Source organism: Pseudophryne corroboree, chromosome 2, assembly GCF_028390025.1.
Source record: "Pseudophryne corroboree isolate aPseCor3 chromosome 2, aPseCor3.hap2, whole genome shotgun sequence".
NCBI lineage: Eukaryota > Metazoa > Chordata > Amphibia > Anura > Myobatrachidae > Pseudophryne > Pseudophryne corroboree.
In genome coordinates this window covers 436388031-436408305 of record NC_086445.1, presented here as the reverse complement: position 1 = coordinate 436408305, position 20275 = coordinate 436388031, and the positions used below count along the sequence as shown (strand labels likewise).

Here is a 20275-nt window from a genome sequence, read left to right as displayed (position 1 = left end):
ACATAATTTATAAATAAAATGTATTATTATTTGTTTCTATTTGTTGCTATCAGACAAGAGCCCTAGTGCCGAGCCTGGTGGTGCTATTAAGCACATTTTATATTGGAGAGATGTACTAAACCTTGGAGAGAGATAAAGAGCGGTATGTAATGGAGTCCGTGATCGCTGGAGGTGCGGGATACTGGCCGATTGCAGACATTTTTTAAAAGGGGTAATCACTTACAAGGCATGGTTTTGCCTTGCAAGTGTTTGCCCCTTTAAAAAAAATGTCAGAGATCGGCCAGCATCCCACACCTCCAGCGATCACGGACTCCATTACATCCCGCCACAAGTATCTGCCAATCAGCTCCTAACTGCCATTATGTTACAGGCTGTTTTTGAAAAATGACAGGAATTGATTGGTTCGTACATATGCTCCTTATACTCATTAAGGGGAAGATGTATCAAGTAGTGTAAAGAGTGGTGAAGTGGACAAGTGCAGTTTCCCATAGTAACCTTAGAATGAAATAGCTGTGATTAGAGAGGGGTCTGGAGAATCCTTTTCATTTACTTCAATTTCTGCTGTCAATTCTTTACTTTTCTTTTCCCCTATTGTTGCCTCCACTGTCAATAGAATTTATCATACTGTAACTGAAATTGCCAGAAAGAACCGGAGGAACAGCATTCCACTGTCTGCCTGCCCTTTATGTTGAGATTTTTTGAGGTTTACACATTATTATACTGTACATGAAATTCTGCTCTAAAAGTTAATAGTGGCTATTGGCAACTCCAGGGTTAGTTGCAGCCATATTACTAACACCAGTGCTCCCCAAACTGTGCGCTGTGCCACCCTTGCAGGGGTGCCGCTGCCTGGCGGTTTAGTCCTATCCTGACTCCCAAATCAAATTATTTCAGCTGGAGAGTAATGGGAAGATGTACTAAGCAGTGAAGAGAGTGGAGAGGTGAGCCTGAGGAGAAGTTGCCCATGGCAACTAATCAGCACTGAAGTAACATTTTTAATTTGCATACTATAAAATTATACAGAGCATCCACTGGCTCACTTCTCCACTCTTTTCACTGCTTAGTACATCTACCCCATAATCAAACTGGCCACATGCTGCCTTAGACATAGCTATTGCGTGCGGCAATTTATAGAGGGACCAGCAAGCTGCAGCTCTGCCCCCTTCCATTCTCCTACCCCCTCCTTGTGCAGCTTCCTCCAGGGCCCTGGCTGTCAGGGGCAGTAGTAGTGATGGTGCAGCCAGTGCATTATACCAGTAGCTCCCTGCTATGGGCTCACAGCTGGCAATGTTATAATTAGTCAGACTCATTAGCCTGACTGTGGTTATGGTCAAATGGTCGCCACAAGTTTTTGGGGATTTTTTTGCAAGTTTTGCTTGATTTACCATCCACATGGACTACAATTGGGAACAGTAACCTGTGCTGAGCACAGCAGTAGCAGAGCGATGCACCTCTCCTGAAGCGCGGTGAGCTAAGTGAGCCCAGAAAGGGTCTACATTTGTGGTCACAGACTGTTAAATGGACAACTTATGGCTAAAAAAAAAAAAACGAAATAAAAATAATTTCCACGTTGCCCTTTTGACCCTGTCGACCTTTTGCATGTCGTCCATATGTGACCAACCTATTGACTATCTAATTTGAGCAGATCTATTATACCGCACCCATTTAAAATACTGGATAGTAAACTACATCATATCCCAGTGATGAAAGAAGTACAAAAGTAGGGAAGAAGTCAGTGTAAGAATTTAATAATAATATCATATGACATTATGCTACAGTATTTGCAGGGCAGTTTATAGCGGCGGGCGAGCCGCGCAATCGCATGGGGTACCTGCTGCGGCACTTGAATGCTGCTATAATTGGATAACCCTCCTCCCAGCCATAGTACTCCGCTCGCTTAGCGGAGTGTTGTGAAATTATGTAGTTGCATAGTGATGTCAAAACACAACCGCATCATTTTGCGAAACTCCACCCAGTGCTATGGTTGTGAGGAGGAGGAGCCAGTAATAGCAGGGAGCTGCTGGTGCTGGCCAATGGCGCCAGTGAGTATCACCCCTAGCAACGAGCACTACACACCCCTGGCAACGAACATGACAGCCAGAGCATGAAACCCCATGAGCATTACACACCCGTGGCAACGAGCATGACACCCAGAGCATGAAATCCCTGGCAACGAGCATGACACCCAGAGCATAAAACCCCCTGGCAACGAACGTTACACACACCTGGCAATGAGCATTACACACCCCTGGCAATGAACATGACACCCAGAGTATGAAACCCCTGACAACAAGCATTACACCTCTGGCAATGAGCATGACACCAAGAGCGTGAAACCCCTGGTAATGAGCATGGAATTCAGAGCATGAAACCCCTGGCAACAAGCAGGTTATTTAAAAGTAATTAAAAACATTACTGTGGGGCATAATGAATCACAGGCATTGTGGTGTGTGGCAAAATATAGTGCAGGGGTCATAATATGGTGCAAGGGGCATTACTGTGTGGAGCTTAATATGGTGGAATTTTTTTCTTTCCTGTGGTGGCCAATGTCTGTTGGTGCAGGGTCCATAACTGGGATGTAAGGTAGTCTTTTCCAGCGAGGCCACACCCATTTTAGCGAGACCACGACAATTTTAGTGAGGCCACGCCCCCTCCCCTGGAAGCTTGCAAAATATATATATTTTTTTTAATGTCTATGGGGGGGGGGGGGAAAGTAATTTTTATACTGTGAAAGTGTTAAGTGGCCCCTCAACTGAAATTATTGCCGACCCCTGATGTAAAGGGAACTGAAGTGTGAGTTGAGATGTAGTAGTAATATAATGTTTCATACAAATACTCAGGGCTGTTTCTAGACAATTTGGCTCCCAGTGCGGGAGCCAAATTGTCTAGAAACAGCCCTGAGTATTTGTATGAAACATTATATTACTACTACATCTCAACTCACACTTCAGTTCCCTTTACATCAGGGGTCGGCAATAATTTCAGTTGAGGGGCCACTTAACACTTTCCAATGAGTATTCGAGGGCCACCAGAGGCATGCGCCAAAAATATAGGGGTGTGGCTTCATGGGGAAGGGGCGTGACCACAAAATAATACAGATTCATATTAGGCTGCACAATAGTCTCTATTATTCAAATTACCCTGCACAGTAGCGCCACTTACATACATTACTCCAGATAGAGCCCCTATCACACATTTTGCCAGGTAGAGCCCTCTTTTGCACAGTACGGCAAGTAGAGTCCCCTGTTACACATTACGGTAAGCAGAGATCCCTTTTACACATTACAGCAGGTAGAGCTCCCTTTTACACATTACAGCAGACAGAGCCCCCTTTTACACATTACGGCAGGCAGAGTCCCCCTTTTACACATTACGGCAGGCAGAGTCCCCCTTTTACACATTATGGCAGACAGAGCCCCTCTTACACATTACAGCAGGCAGAATCCCCCTTTTACACACAACTTTGAGGGGAGGGGGGGAAATCGGGCATTACAGACACGGCTCTGTGTCAGCTTTGGTGGGGGGTGGGATGCTCTGTGTAACCTGAGGGGGTGGTGTCTGGGCTCTGGTGGCAGAGGGGGTGGGATCAGGCATTCTCTATCCCCGCCTCCCTTGGTCCCATATAGCAGTTTTTAAACAACAGACTCCCTCCCTCCCTGGACACAGGTTGCTGTTTCCTCCTCCTACACGGCACCCCATCCCCCCTCAACAGGCAGCGCCAGCTATCCCTTTACCAACCTTGGGTGTTTTCTTTTTTTTAACAACGACAGATCAGCTCCCGCTGCCCGCTGGAGAGATCAGCTCCCGCTGCCCGCTGGAGAGATCAGCTCCCGCTGCACGCTGGCCGCTGCAGAGATCCACATTCTTCTTGATTTGGCTCTGCCCCCCACGCCGCCCAGCGCCTGAGACGTCAGAAAGGAAATCCCAGTCAGCAGCCCCTGTGACATGACCGGGATTTCCTCAGCGGCGCCGCATCTCTCGGAGCTGTTGTAGCGCAATGACAAGCGGCTTAGCCAGTCGGGCCGCTTGTCATTGCACACTGGTGGGGGACAGCGGGCCAGACAGGATCAGTTTGCTGGTCGCATCCGGCCCGCGGGCCGCATGTTGCCCAGCCCTGCTTTACATGATATAGGGGTCTATTTATTAAGCCTTGGATGGAGATAAAGTCTCTGGAGACAAAGTACCAGCCAATCAGCTCCTAACTGTCATGTCACAGGTTGGGTTTGAAAAATTAATGTTAGGAGCTGATTTACTGGTACTTTAGCTCCAGCGACTTAATCTCCATCCAAGGCTTAGGAAATAGACCCCAAAGTACCAGCCAATCAGCTCCTAACTGTCATTTTTCAAGCCCTCCCTGTGACATGGCAGTTAGGAGGTGATTGGCTGGTACTTTATCTCTGTGCACTTTATCTCCATCCAAGGCTTAGTAAATAGACCCCATAGTGAGCTCAGCAGGTATTATATATTGGGTGCTGAGCAGACCCAAAACGTTGCTGTTACTTATACTGTACCAAATAACTCAATTACTTTATGCATTCAATCTGTTTCCAGAATGCCATTCCCTTCTGCACATATATCACCCATTTGTTTTGGCATTTGATATATTATTGTAATTACTATGATTTTTTTGTGTGAATTGTATCCTGGCTTGGGTGGACTGGGCTCATCTGGGCTAGTCTATTGGTGTATGGGCCTGACGCTGGTCTCCTTTGTGGCAGAGGGACAAGCCATCTTATTACTCACATCAGAGCTGAGCAGACACTTCATCAACAGGCGCTCAGCACATTGGCACTAAGGAAGAGAGCTGAGGCTGAAGGGGATTAGGAATGAGGATGAACGAAGAAGAGAGGAGGAAGAAGGTAATGAATGAAAAGAGAGTAGGGGAAGTGGGAAAGCAGAAAAACATTTGATCTCTGATATTAGTTAATAGGATACTCTGGGTCTGATTCTGAGTCGCATCCAAGTCCAAAAGCGGCCGCATCTATCAAACTGTGCATCACGATGCAGCCTTCATATGTAACTTGAGTGATTCTGAGTTGATGCATATCATTTATTTCTGTCTGAATAGGCATGTAGGGAGAGCTGTGACCTATTCTGAGTCGTGCATATAGGGAGTATGCATACCATTTTCAGTCATACAGTATCTTCTCTTTTAGCATGTAGTAGGTGTAAGTGCCATTACCAGTGATGACTGCTTCTCTAGCTCTAGATAACTTTCCTCATGGTTGTTTACACCTCTGCCTGACGTGGTTCTTAACTGATCCCATGATAAAATCATACTTTAGTATAATAGTTTTATGGAGAAGATGATTTCTTACCTTATACCGTGTTCCTTATGCCTCACCCGTGTTCCTTATTTCGTAACACAACAAAACAGGTTTGTCTTAGCTACCTGGCTGCTTCTTGTTATTACTGTACAGAAGTTGTTTCACTTTGTAACCAGATCTACAGCATTGCAGAAAGGACTTGCATTATGGGGGTCATTCCGAGTTGATCGCTCGCTAGCAGTTTTTAGCAGTCGTGCAAATGCTAAGCCGCCGCCCTCGGGGAGTGTATTTTAGCTTAGCAGAAGTGAGAACGAAAGGATCGCAGAGCGACTACAAAAAAAATGGTGCAGTTTCAGAGTAGCTCCAGACCTACTCCTAGCTTGCGATCACTTCAGACTGTTCAATTCCGGATTTAGCATCACAAACACGCGCTGCGTTTGCCCAGCCACGCCTGCGTTTTTCCAGGCACGCCTGCGTTTTTTCGAGCACTCCCTAAAAACGTTCAGTTGACACCCAGAAACGCCCTTTCACTCTGCGGCTGCGATTGCGACTGAAAAGCTTAGCTAGACCCTGTGTAAAAATACTTTGCCTGTTGTGAAAGTACGTCGCGCATGCGCAGAAGTGCCGTTTTTTTTGCATCATCGCTGCGCAGCGAACATTTTTAGCTAGCGATCAACTTGGAATGACCCCCTATATACGGACCTGGTAATATGTTTAGCATCATACTCATATTATTTTCTACCTTTTAACACAGAGTTCTAGTGTTATTTTTATTCTTATTTTTAGGAGACTATTATATTAAGCATACGATAATAAAAGTTATGTTTTAAAATTTACACAGAACTTTCATTCTAAAAATCTTCTAAGAGTGCACCAAAAAGAAGTCTTCTTTCTTTCTCTTTACCCATATTATTTTTTGCCACAAATTATGAGTTTTAAATAGTTTTAAGCAGGTTTTTTCACCACTGATATATAAAGGACTGAGTACTTTGTCAAGCCAGAATAAATATATATTTTTAAATCTTTCCACAAATTACTAAAAAGGTAGGTTCTTGTTATACACTGCAGAGCTGCTCTAGAGCAAAGCTATAGTATTGCTGATATGGAGGGAGAATCTAAGCACCTCTACCATCTGCTGCTCCAGGGGTGAAACTAGCAGCGGGGGCAGCCGGTGCATTGTACCAGGTACCACTACAATGAAGAGGCCCACCACCAGCAGACGGCATTATCAGCCGGCCAATCGAGTACTATAATGAGTCAGACTGACTCATTATAGTACGGAGACGGCCAACGCACCATGGGCCGTAATGAAAAGGGAGAAGGAGGAGAAACTTGCGATTGTTTGGCCCAGTTGCAACAATATACTTTGGGCCCCACACTCCTAACACACACTTAACACACACACAAAAGCATACCTCCCGACATTGAAGAGCATGGTGTTGGGAAAACGTTCAGCAGTCTATGAAATAGCAGACTTATTTCAATCACCACATGAAAAACACATATCACCATAATTTAAGATGAAACTTTCACCATGTGATACAGGCCTACAGCATAAGGGACTGCAAGGGACACCTTTAAAAGTGCTGTTTCTACCCCTTTATTTTATTTTAAATCCCTAAGGCAAAGGTTCCCAAACGCATTCCTCAAGGCACCCCAACGGTCCAGGTTTTAAATGTATCCATGCTTGGCTACAGGTGACTTAATTAGCACCTTAGTCAATTTGATTTAACCATCTGTGCTGGGCCATGGATATACCTAAAACCTGGACTGTTGGGGTGCGTTGAGGACCACGTTTGGGAACTTCTGCCCTAAGGGGTAGATTTACAGAATTTTCTAAAACAGACAAGTGGTACCATTGCTCAGAGCAACAAAATAGATTCTAGCCATCATTTTTCTATTGCGTTCTAGAAAATGATAGGCAGAATCTGATTGGTTGCTTGGGTTTGTGTATAACACTGAATCAGGCTCTTAAAGTGTGGGTTTATAGAAATAGAGATGTTGCCCATATCTTCTAATTTACTTGCTATGGGCAACATCTCTACTTCTATAAACCCACACTTTAGTAAATATCAGTGGTGGCTGCTGACCCTGAGCTGCTGCGCCAACCAAAGACTGCAGGGGGTGCTGGCCAGCACATATAAACATACATGTAAAGTTGTGTGTAATATATTTGCTGGCTGCTTTACCCGGGGATCAGCAGCCACTGCAGCAACTGCCACTGGTAAATATACCCCTTAGTGCATTGGTTCTCAAACTGTGTGCCTAGGCAACCTGGGGGCTTCAGGGCACTTGCATGGGTGCCTTGGATTTATGGTCAATGTAATAGGCAAAACCAGTGCAGGTGGCTGCCAATCATAAAATATGTGGACAAATAGAAGCAAATCTTGTCCCTCACCACATAACTGAACCTAAGGATGACACATAAACACAATTTACTTAATTTAATATTTATTTCTACTTTCTCAATAAGAAACTTTTGGCCTAGGGTTACCATGAAAAATATTCTGATTCTCTGATTCAAAAAAGTTTGGTAACCTCTGCCTTAGTGTGTATTCTAGTTCATGTATTTCATATTTAATGAAGGAATACTGAACAGCAGGGGTTGGGTATGGGCGACCGGCTGTCACCATACCGATGGCTGGATCCCGAAGTTTAGAATGCCAATGGGGGGGCGAGCGCAATTGTATCCGTTCACATGGTCGACCATGTTATGGTCGACAGTCATTAGGTCGACCACTATTGGTCGACATTGACATGGTCGACATGGACACATGGTCGACACATGAAAATGGTTGACACATGAAAGGTCGACACATGAAAAGGTCGACATGAGTTTTTTAACTTTTTTTTCTTTTGGGGAACTTTTCCATACTTTACGATCCACATGGACTACGATTGGAACGGTAAAGTGTGCCGAGCGAAGCGGTAGCGGAGCGAAGGCACCATGCCCGAAGCATGGCGAACGAAGCGAGCCATGCGAGGGGACGCGGTGCACTAATTGGGGTTCCCAGTCACTTTACGCAAAAAACAACACCAAAAAAAGTTAAAAAACTCATGTCGACCTTTTCATGTCGACCTTTCATGCGTCGACCATGTGTCCATGTCGACCATGTCAATGTCGACCAATAGTGGTCGACCTAATGACTGTCGACCATAACATGGTCGACCATTCATACCGGAACCGAGCACAATGAAAACCCTTGCGGCATGCAGCGGGCTTGGTGGCTCCCGACCGCCGGTCACATAACTACATCCCAAACAGCACATACAATTTTGATTTCTCCACTTCAATCACATGCACAAATATTGTATTATAATTTGCCATAAATTTAAATGGATACCTGAGTTGCTGTACCAATAATAGGGATGGTTTGAGCATGATGACCAATCTGGAAATGGCAGATGATTACCCAAAACCAATTGATTAGCTCCAGAGTTGACTGAACTAAAAGCGTATGGACTTCCTGCACGTGTGCAGTTCACCTCCTATAGGCAGGAATGATGACAGAACCTCTCCATTTTGAACATGTGGGCTGACAACTCAATGATATATTTATATAACTGAAGAGGGTGTGGTTATTGCTATTTATTACTGGTTAACCCCTAAATGTACATTATTAACTTTCTATCATTAATCTCTTCATAATTATTAATGGATTCCTCATCCTCCATCAATACTTAATTCCCTTTTATCATCATTATTCTTCATTAATCCCCCTCTAACCAAAACTTACGGTTATATTTATGTTCCCTTCGTGATCAGGACCAGGAAGTGAGAGCATGAGAGGGCAGAAGGGAATTTCTTCCCTTACAGCACCTTAATGTTTTATCCATTCTCCATTCGTTTGAGGTTATTTTGTTTGATCTATGCACCATTGTACCCTTGTGGTCTCACCAAACTTCGCAGCTCGGTGTCTCGCTTCGCTCGCCACAGGTTACTATTACAAATAGTATGTGACATGGACCCAGGGGCTGATGGGAAAGGTCCTCTCCACAAAGGGTAACTAGACGCTACCAAATTTTCACTTGTTTATTTCCTCCTCACTGTCATCAAATTGAAACAAACTAAAATTCCCAGCCAATGATCTAACGCCAGTGAATAAATGATTAACAGATTGCAACATATTTAAACAGGCAGCTGACCAACAAACAGTCTGTAACAACAGAAATGTTTCATCGTGTCTCTGAAAGGGAGTGTTCAGTGTTAGAGCAGAAGAGGTATGTTATAAAGTACCGTATTACAGTCAGTGTTATTAGGGACTATAATTATATGGAGGCAAGGAACCATGAAGGAAAACAAAATCCGAGCTGAAGCACATACAATAAGGAGGCTATGCATGGGTTGCCAGGACAAGTCCACGGACACCTTCTGTTTTCAAGCCCCAACCAATACTCACCCTCATGCTCATGTAGTAGAGTTGAATTAAAACCCTCAAAATCAGATGGAACAGGGTGGGTAACTAGCACAAATTCACACAATAACAATTTATTCATTGTAAACATAGATAAAACATTACAATTTAATGTAGAAACCTGCAAGGCTACCTTCTTTGAGGATATCTTTGAATGTAAACCCTACTGGTGCTGTGGTACGCTTAGTTGAAGTACATGAATGTAATGTGGCTCTCCCCTGCTTTGGCTGTAAAGTGGATATGGTATCCATGCCAATCAGGGCCCCTGAATACATGGGTGCTTAGCACAAAGTACCTGATGTAGGAGATACATGTGGACAATAGGTTTGGTGTAATGAATAAATGTTGGGTGCCAGACCAACTCATGATGAAAGACAACTTTATTTTCCCTCCTTCATATCCTCCAGCACTGTAAGCGTAATGGTTACAAGCTCTACTTCTCCAACTTTCTCCAACACAGTACTTGCAGCAGATGGTAAATGCTGTATATGCTAAGCTTGATGGTTGCAAAAAATTAATTATATGTTCCACTCTAAATGAACACCTCCAGCACAGTCTTATGAATATGACACTTCAGTGAAATTGCAGCTCATACCTGGTGATATAGATAAAGTCCCTTCTGGCAGGGCCATAACTAGTGGTGGTGCTGAAGGTGCCTTGCACAAGTCAACCAGGGGCAGAGCTGGCTGCCTCCGCAATGTCTATTTTGATGGGTGTCCATTTTTATTAGCCATGCGCTCAGCTCCTTCAATGTGTAAAGCAATGCCTGGAGTGTGTCAGTAGAAAATGAGTCACCCTATGGAAGTGAGGGGAGCAGCAGGGCCAGCTATACAAGCTGCGGGACAGGAGCTGTAATTGCACTTCAGTCAGGCTTAGCAGCGGTGCTCCATAGAATTAGTGCAAGGCTGACAGGGGCTCCTTGGTGAGCGAAGCCTGACAGAGATCACTGTGATGCACTGGATTGTACAGGAGCTGTAACTTCAATACTTCAGTCTGAAAGCCTTTGTTGGCAACGCACTTCTCACATATGGGGCCGCAAGCAAAATCCTGCAGTGCCAGTACAGCTCCTGTAAACTTAAGACAGTGATTCACAGTGGTCTCTGTCAGTTCTCACTCCCTGAGAGAGTGCCTGTCAGCTCTGCACTAATCTTATGGAGGAGCACTGCTGCAAAGTCTGATTGAAGTGCTAATACAGGTGATTGTACTACTGTGTGGCATAATGTGTATAACTGGTAGTACTGTGTGGTATAATGTGTATAAGGGATAGTACCGTATGGTGTAATATGTACAAGGGGTACTACTGCGTGAAAGGGCTCTAGTTGTTGGCACAATATGTATAATGGGTACTATGTGGGGTAACGTGTAAAGGGCTCTACTGTGTGCTGGACTGTTAATAAGATTGCACTACTGGTGTGGTGTAATTTGAATTGGGGGTTCTACTGTGTGACCATGCCCCTTCCTGATGAGACCACACCCCTTTTTGGATGCACACCTTTGGTGCACACTGTCCCTATTCTTGTTATGGGCATTAGTGCTCCGTCTGGCACAGGGCACCAAAATGTGACCCCTCCCTTATCAAGGACCTGATAAGTATCTCTAGAGTGATTGAGCAGTTACCACTGTGTTTGCATGTGTGAGAAGACATTGTATGGGAGCAGCATTTGGAAGGCATGCTGGTCCTTGTGGTGCTAATGGGAGATCCCAGTGGTGGCTCTCAGGTAAGCTAGCCCTCAATTTGGATGTATTTTTGTAATGGCTTTTATCATGAGGCCTTACTATAGACAAATAGGACCACCAATAATCAGAGAAGCCGTGGAGAGGCTTGGTAGCTTGTCATGTATTTGCAAATATATGTAACAAATATCTCTAAAATTCTATTACCAGGTAGTTTTCAAGTATTGTCACAGGTAACAGTCAGTGTGCTGGGGGGATACGTGCCCCCCTTTCTGTTTGCTGTGACCCCTCCCTTTTCAAGAACCTGATAAGTATCTCCAGAGTGATTGAGCAGTTACCACTGTGTTTGTTTGTTTGTTTGTTTGTTTGTTTGCTTGCTGCCATTGGTGCCAGCTCCTGATAATGGGGAGCCAGCCCCGTACAACCCTGCCGGTGATACTCTCAGTTTCCTGCTCCTGTCTCTAGTGCTGTGCTTTGTCTCTGAACCTTTGCTGAAGCTTTATCATTTGGCGCAGGTTTCCTGAATCATGTTTGAAGTCATCTGATCTCCAAGCACCACCTCCGGTATGCATCATGGTTGACGTCACCAACCTGGCAATATGCCGTGTAGGGCCACCAGTCTGAAAGGGGTCTCAAGTGGGTCGGACCCGGGGAGGACCTGTGCACAAGTCCTGGGTGTGACTCACTTAATGAAGTCTGAAATGGGTATAAATTACCTGTGTTGTCTGAGTTCCAGTACCTAATTCCTGTGTAAATTATCTTGTTTGGAAGCCTTGTCAGCTGATCCGAGTTCAAGCCTTGCCTTTCCTTACTCAGTATCCAGGAAACTCTCTCAGTTACTGTAAGTGACTTTGTTATTAATTCCTTGCTTTGCCCAGCCGAGTTCCAAAAGACACTCACTTTAGTACTCTGTGCCTGGGCATATACATTTACTATGGATTTCATCTGTGTCTGCTTATATGCCTGGCTCATTAATACCTGCAAACCTCATGTGGACTGCTATTTATACGCTGCATATTTTGTACCTTGGATTATTGCTGTGTTCCCTCTGCTATACTTAATCACTCCTGCCTGAATAAAGTGCTGAGTTTATCTTCACTTCTGTGGACAGTCAATGGGGTATATGCAATTGCGGTCGAATTCCCGAAATTGTCGAATTTCGGGAATTTTTCGCCCCCCCCAAAAAATCGTCAATGCAATTCAGTGCTTTCCGCCCAAAAAACGGACTTTCAAAATTCGACTTTTTGAAATTCGACTTTTGTCAAATTCGACTTTTCTGCAATGATACAAGTGCTGCAATTTGACCAAAGTGTATTCAATTGAAGTTTGGAAATTCGACAACAGTGCTTTTAGACAGTAAATTCGACATTTTCAATCCACCACACTTTGGTGGGTGAAACTAATAAAAAAAATGTAAAACATGTTTTTTTTGTGTTTTTTTTATTGATAATAGCATATCTATTTATATTAGAAGGGATTAGGTACTTGGTTTGGCTTTTTTGGAGGCACAAGTCTTATTTATATATTTTTTAAAATAATATATGTATATATATATATATTTTTTTTAGATGGAATGGTAAAATTCAGAAAAAAAATGGCGTGGAGTCCCCCCTCCAAAGCATAACCAGCCTCGGGATCTTCGAGCTGGTCCTGGTTCTAAAAATGCGGGGGGGGGGGGAAATTGACAGGGGATCCCCCGTATTTTTAAAACCAGCACCGGGCTCTGCGCCTGGTGCTGGTGCAAAAAATACGGGGGACAAAAAGAGTAGGGGTCCCCCGTATTTTATACACCAGCATCGGGCTCCACTAGCTGGACAGATAATGCCACAGCCGGGGGTCACTTTTATACAGTGCCTTGCGGCCGTGGCATTAAATATCCAACTAGTCACCCCTGGCTGGGGTACCCTGGGGGAGTGGGGACCCCTTCAATCAAGGGGTCCCCCCCCCAGCCACCCAAGGGCCAGGGGTGAAGCCCGAGGCTGTCCCCCCCATCCAAGGGCTGCGGATGGGGGGCTGATAGCCTTGTCAAAATTGAAAGAATATTGTTTTTTCCAGTAGTACTACAAGTCCCAGCAAGCCACCCCCGCAAGCTGGTACTTGGTGAACCACAAGTACCAGCATGCGGGAGAAAAACGGGCCCGCTGGTACCTGTAGTACTACTGGGGAAAAAATACCCAAATAAAAACAGGAGACACACACCGTGACAAGTACAACTTTATTACACACTGCCGACACACACATACTTACCTATGTTGACACGAAGCAGTCGGTCCTCTTCTCCAAGTAGAATCCACGGGTACCTGAAAATAAAAGATAATTATACCCACCTCAATCCAGTGTCCAGATATAAATCCTCGTACTTGGCAAAACAAATAAACGAACACCCGTACCATGCCGGTCTGAAAGGAGTCCCATGTTGACACATGAGACCCCTTTCCACGAATGCAGACACCCCCGTGACAGCTGTCACAGAAGTGTCTCTTCAGCCAATCAGCGAGTGCAACGTCCTTGCACTCTGCTGATTGGCTCTGTGTGCGTCTGATCTCAGACAGCGCATCGCAAAGCCTCTCCATTATATATTCAATGGTGGGAACTTTGCGTCAGCGGTGAGGTCACCCGCGGTCAGCGGCTGACCGCGGGTTAACCCCACCGCTACCCGCAAAGTTCCCACCATTGAAAGTAATGGAGAGGCTTTGCGATGTGCTGTCTGAGGTCACACGCGCACAGCCAATCAGGTGAGCGCCACGGAAGTAGCGCTTCCTGATTGGCTGAAGGGACCTCAGTGACAGGAGTCACGTGGTGTCCTGGCATTCGGGGAAAGGGGTCTGATGTGTAAACATGGGACCCCTTTCAGTACGGCATGGTACGGGTGTTCGTTTTCTTTTTTTAACAAGTACGTGGATTATCTCCCGGACACTGGATTGAGGTGAGTCTATTTTTTTTCACAGGTACCTCGGATCGTCGGAGACTGTGGCAGTCGGCGTGTCAACATAGGTAAGTATGTATGTGTGTCGGCAGTGTGTAATAAAGTTGTACTTGTCACGGTGTGTGTCTCCTGTTTTTATTTGGGTATTTTTTTTCCAGTAGTACTACAGGTACCAGCGGGCCCGTTTTTCTCCCGCATGCTGGTACTTGTGGTTCTCCAAGTACCAGCTTGCGGGGGAGGCTTGCTGGACTTGTAGTACTATAGGAAAAAACAATATTCTGTCATTTTACTCAAGGCTATCAGCCTCCCATCCGCAGCCCTTGGATGGGGGGGACAGCCTCGGGCTTTACCCCTGGCCCTTGGGTGGCTGGGGGGGGACCCCTTGATTGAAGGGGTCCCCACTCCCCCAGGGTACCCCGGCCAGGGGTGACTAGTTGGATATTTAATGCTACGGCCGCAAGGCACTGTATAAAAGTGACCCCCGGCTGTGGCATTATCTGTCCAGCTAGTGGAGCCCGATGCTGGTGTAAAAAATACGATGGACCCCTACTCTTTTTGTCCCCCGTATTTTTTGCACCAGCACCAGGCGCAGAGCCCGGTGCTGGTTTTAAAAATACGGGGGATCCCCTGTCAATTTCCCCCCCGCATTTTTAGAACCAGGACCAGCTCGAAGAGCCAGAGGCTGGTTATGCTTTGGAGGGGGGACCCCACGCCATTTTTTTCCGGGTTTTTCCCGTTTTTTTAAATCGCTGCAAAATCCGGCAAATCGGACGTTTTTCGCCCGCGGGACTGTCGAATCCGTTTTTCATTGAATATGGTGAATTCCGGAAGCCACCTGCCGGAATTCACCTGTCGAATTGTGTTGAATTAAAAAACGGCGATAATTTGCCGCGATTCGCCGCTAATTGCATATACCAATATCTACAAACTAAAATTCACTTCTCTAACATGCGGGGAAGTAACCAGTACAGGGCAAGGTTGCCTCAAATGCCGGGTCGTGCCCCCTCACTGAAATGCGAGCGCTTCGGAGGGCATCCATTTTTTGGGTCGCAGCAGTTGTATGTGACATCATGCAGCCACCCCGGCCCGCCCTGCAAACGGTGTGGGCACGTCTGCGTTGTCCTGACCGCGCCCCCAAATAGGTACATCGCCGCCCACGAAAGGTGGTGTCGATGCCCACAAAACGCGTCATCGACGCCCCGTTGCAGCCCCCCCCAGGAACTTAAACTGCAATCTCTTCAGAACGCTGTCTAAGACCTTGCACATGCACGTACCTGCACATGTGCTAGCACAATGGCGGCTGATCCTGAATCTGCCCCATTGTGATACATTCTGGTGCAGCATTCAAGTCTTAGCTCATAGCTATGTACGACTCATCAGCTGTTTCTCACATGTGTTAAAGTATAGGCCCTAATTCAGTAAGGATTGCAAATTCTGCTAATTAGCAGAATTTGCAATCCTTTGGAGCGCACGCTGGGGGCCGCCCATTGCTGGACAAGGCCGACCAGCATGCTGACCGGAGTCTCCCCCGTTAAACAAGCAGAAATTGCGAACACATCGCAATTTCTGCTTGTTAATAGAACCTAAGGAAGCCCCCTGCCAGCGAAGCTTAGCTGCACCCGCAGGAGGCCCGCCTCCATCTTCCTGATCGTGGCGGCTGCATGTGACGTCATGCAGCCGCTGCAATCACCCCCCGTTCAGCTGCCTCCAACCCCCATTCACGCCGCACCGCCCCCGCAATGCTCCATCTCGTTCATGGAAACGGAGCGTTGACCCCCCCGCCCCGCAACCGCCTCTGCTTGTCTGACTGACAAGCAGAGGTGATCGCATTTTCTGCCCCCCCCCCCCCCCCCGCAGAAAATGCAGGTGCATGTGCAGGACGGGCGCTGCGCATGCGCCCGCATCGTGTTCTCAGAATTTACGGTTGGATCACACACTGCGATCCAAGCGGAATTAGGCCCATAGTGCTACACTTCAGACTCCACATCCCAGTCCTATGGTAAAGTCCACAGTCTGCTTATTATTACACTGAGAGATCCCTGCCACACCTAGCTCAAGTATCCTGACACTTTCAGTATTCCACAGTCAAGTATCCAGTTAACCGTTCTGATCTGCCTGCAGTTACCACTCTACGCAATAATCCAGCATTCTCCTGCCAATTGTATAAGCGGCTACTGACAGCATCTCAAATACCGGCGAACACATTCAAACATGCGGGAGTTTCCCAACACAGTATTTATTAAGGATTCATTATACAGTAGCTCTAGCTCAGAAATTCAATCACATCTGTGTCTTAAAAGGTGCCAATCAGCATAAATCAATTCTTCATAAACATTTGATATGCATGTCATTGGCCGGCTGCCTGCTTCTTCAGACAATTTCTGCATAAAACTTTTCTGATGATTGAAATCCCTAACCCTGGGGTAAAAACAACACACTTTATTCCTTGCAGAGTGGCAGCATTTAGCCTGCTTCCTGTAAGGAGTTCAAACAGAATTTGAAGATTTTAGTGATGTAGGGACTGATTCAGAGGTGAATGAAGTTGTATCCGCAACTGCGTCCTTGCATGCAGCGGTACTGCGAAAATATGCTAATGTAGCAGCCACTAGAATGTGTATAGAGACGTCCATCACCTGCATCTCTTATCCACCACTTGTGTACAAAGACACACCATCAGTAATATCAAATGCACCATTGAGCTTCGGAGCAACCGTATGTCCTGCTTTAGTAATCTCCGCCCATTACCACCCACAAACATACAATGACTTTCAATTATTCTGCATCCAATTTCACTCTAAAACCGCCATTGGTAACCAATCGCAACGCATGCAACCTACAAAAATAATTGCTCAACCATGCAAACATCAGCATAGCGTCCACTTCTAATACAAAGCCATGAAATTTAAAAAGGGGAAAAATGTAAAAGGTAAGAACAACGTGGTTTTGAAATTTTAAATTATAGCAGCTTTAAATTTAGGGCTAAATCACTGAAATCTTGCATCAGGTTATTACATTTATTTCAAAGTGTGGGGGAATTCAATTAACACTGGACCTATTCAGTTAGCAGTGTTTACCCTGTGAGTGAGTCCCTGCAGTCCTGCGCGCGAGTCCCCAGAGCCAGACAGAAGCCTATATTGCAGGAAAAGTCCACTTAAATGTAGCGGCCAGCGCTTATGACAGGCAGCAGATGTGAAATTGGACACTGGCCATTTTGTGTTTAGAGACTACATCTCCCAGACAGCCTTGGGTTTCAGGGGATATACAGAGAGACACGCAGAGGCTGTCGGGAGTGGAGAAACAGGGCATGGAGAGGGGGGAGTAGAGAAGGGAATGCTTTTGTCCAGAGGAGTGGAGGAGAGGGGCCAGGAAAGAGAAGTAACCATGTCTTGGATATAGCTAAGATGCAGCTGACAATGACTGGAGAATACTGGGGAAGAAGTCAACGTGACTGTACAGAAAGCGCCCTACTGAGAAGGAGAACCCCAGTCTGATGAAGTTAAGTGGCCTGCAGAGGAAAATGCATTTCAAATCTTCCTGGAGAGGAGAGGTTGCAGAGGGACACACTTTGGAAGAATGTGAGATAAGTAACAGTTTGCGGTGTTATGGTTCTTGGTAAAGACTGACAAATATTAGCCAACAAAGTGTGTGATTTCACCCAGAATCAGTTTGTGGAACTGCAAGTGCCAGCGTTGCTGAAAGTGCCAATTGGAACCCTTTAAAGTACAGATTCTACAAGACATAGCATGCAGAAGATAATGAACTCTGAAATAACAGTGCACTATAGTGGGGGATGTATTGTCTAATGCTGAGTGTGGTATGTGTGAAATTACTTGTGATACTGCTGTTTAAGTTATCATTACCCAGTCAGTGATTGCAAAGGCCAGGGTGTTATCTGTATACAAAAGGAAAGTTCAGGAAGAGACAGACAGGAGAAAGTAGATTCATGTGTTATGTTCATTTCTTCTTATTACTGCATTATACACCCTTTAGATATGTGTGTGCATTACTGACCATTATGTTTCTATGCCTATTTAGTATATGTCCTCTTTAATTGATCGTACTATAGTACCTTGTGTATAAATGCATAAAAGCAATTGCTATTCCAGACCCTTTAATAAATGTGCCAGGGTGGCATTTGCAACATATCTGTGTGATATATTCCTGTAGTGGGGGGCGGTCTAAGCACGTGGCGGGCAGGGGGTTTCCTGAAGACCTCTGGTGTTCCTGAAATTGAACACTTCCCAGAAGAGCACATCACGTCAAGATTCAGGTGGAGGCACTAATAACAAGATAAGTACAAGGTAAGAAGCATTGCAAATCGGGGAGAGTTTAAATACACACCATTACCCAGAAAACCCAGGTAAAGGGGAGTTACAGTGGAGTGCACTGCTGAGATTCGTACAACTTACTCAGAATTTGCTTACCAGGCGGGCGCCATGGCTAGTTTGAAGCCAGAAGAAGTATATGGTTGGTGCGAACAACTATCCAAAGATTCAGAATGCTGTTTTGTCTTGTGCGGTGAACTGCATGAAGTTTCATATGAGGAGGTTACCAAGATAATTGCAGATCGGACAGGGATGCGGAGGCCAAATGTACTGGGCAGGCGGGATGATGCTGTGATGCTAGAGAGCAATGCTGTGTTGGAGAGAGGCTTGATCCCTGCTGTCTTTTCCTATGAGGGAAGCAAACGTTGGAGCATCGTGTTGCCTCTTAAGCCGAGTGAGGAGATGAGAGCTGCCCAAGAATCAAGTCCTACTGAAGAGAGGGCAAGGAGCCTCATTGTACAGTCCCCTGACATTCAAAGACAAGATGATTCACCTCTGGGCCTAGATGGAACCTCTGACACGCAGAGTCAATTATTTTTGATCGCTATGACTAAACTCGTGGAGCAACTGGGAAGAAACCAGCATGATGGTGAATATAGGATATTGAGACCTTTCTCAGGAGTCCAACCTGTTCCAACTGGAGAAGATGCCTATGAGGTGTGGAAAGACACTGCAATCCAGTACATGGAAGAGTGGCACTGTCCTGAGACTGCAAAGAGACAACGGATAGTGGAGAGTTTACGTGGTCCAGCAATGGAGATTGTGCAGGCCACTCGTCGGAGTGACCCTAAGGCTACTGCACAGAACTATCTAGCGGCTCTGGAAAGAGAGTTTGGAACATTAGAAGATGCCACTGACCTCCTTTACAAGTTAATAAACACCTGCCAAGAGCCGGGGGAGAGATTGTCCAAATATCTATACCGCCTGGACAAGCTAATTTACCGCATTGTGGAAAAAGGAGGAATGACCCTCAGTGAAGTAGATGAGCGTCGCATGCAACAGTTGCTAAGAGGAGCACTGTCTTTATACCCAGTTGCATTGAAGCTCCGGGAAGACTCTACTAGAAAGCCAGCTCCTTCTTTCAACCAGCTAATCAATGAAGTCAAGCAAGAGGAAGCTATAATTGAAGCTAGAGACAGTGTAGTCAAGAAGATAAAGACTGTTAGCCTGAAACAGGAAACCAGTACAAAAGAGGAGGAGTTGCTGAAGATCCTTCAAGTGCAAAAGGAACAGATAGACCGCCCGTTAGCCCTTCAGACAGCTAGAGAGGTCCCAAGGCCTCTGTATTCATCATCTCCAATACAACTAGAGAGTCGAGGTGACCCCAGAAGATGTTTTGAGTGCGGTCGGCCTGGACATATAGCTAGACAGTGTCCATCCAGATGGCATCAGAGGTCATCATATAAGCAATCCCCACAACTTGAACAGCCTTCAGGAAATGAGAAAGGAGGACCAGAAGACCCCACTCTGGCCCCCTAAAGAAAGTTAGCACCAATGCTGTGGGGAACTCACCTGCTACCTGGAATATATTGCCACCTGGCCTAGTCAGTCCAGCGCCTCATGTGCCTGCCTTATTGAATGGACAAAAGTGTACGGCTCTACTGGATAGTGGTTCCCAGGTGTCCATTGTGTTCGAGAAGTGGTTTCGTGAGAATCTGTCTGATGTCA

General features: G+C 45.7%; 2 protein-coding genes across 5 annotated transcripts in view; one reads left to right on the top strand and one right to left on the bottom strand.

Annotated features, from left to right (window-relative positions):
* Positions 1–20275, bottom strand: part of HHLA2 (HHLA2 member of B7 family) — a 127871-nt gene that overhangs the window by 94536 nt on the left and 13060 nt on the right. The window contains exon 1 of one of the 4 annotated variants that reach the window (XM_063953626.1): positions 5319–5399. The exons of the other annotated variants lie outside the window; for them this stretch is intronic. The gene's annotated coding sequence lies outside the window, so the exon portion shown is untranslated. Of the gene's footprint in view, positions 1–5318; positions 5400–20275 lie in introns of those variants that run through there. 4 annotated transcript variants of the gene reach the window in all.
* LOC134994086 (paraneoplastic antigen Ma1 homolog) lies at positions 18719–20086 on the top strand. Its single transcript, XM_063950923.1, has one exon. It carries the CDS (start codon positions 18719–18721, stop codon positions 20084–20086), a length of 1368 nt encoding a protein of 455 aa, XP_063806993.1.

Bases quoted from the DNA above. Each gene is read 5' to 3' on its own strand.
- LOC134994086 (XM_063950923.1), top strand. From the start codon at position 18,719: ATGGCTAGTTTGAAGCCAGAAGAAGTATATGGTTGGTGCGAACAACTA.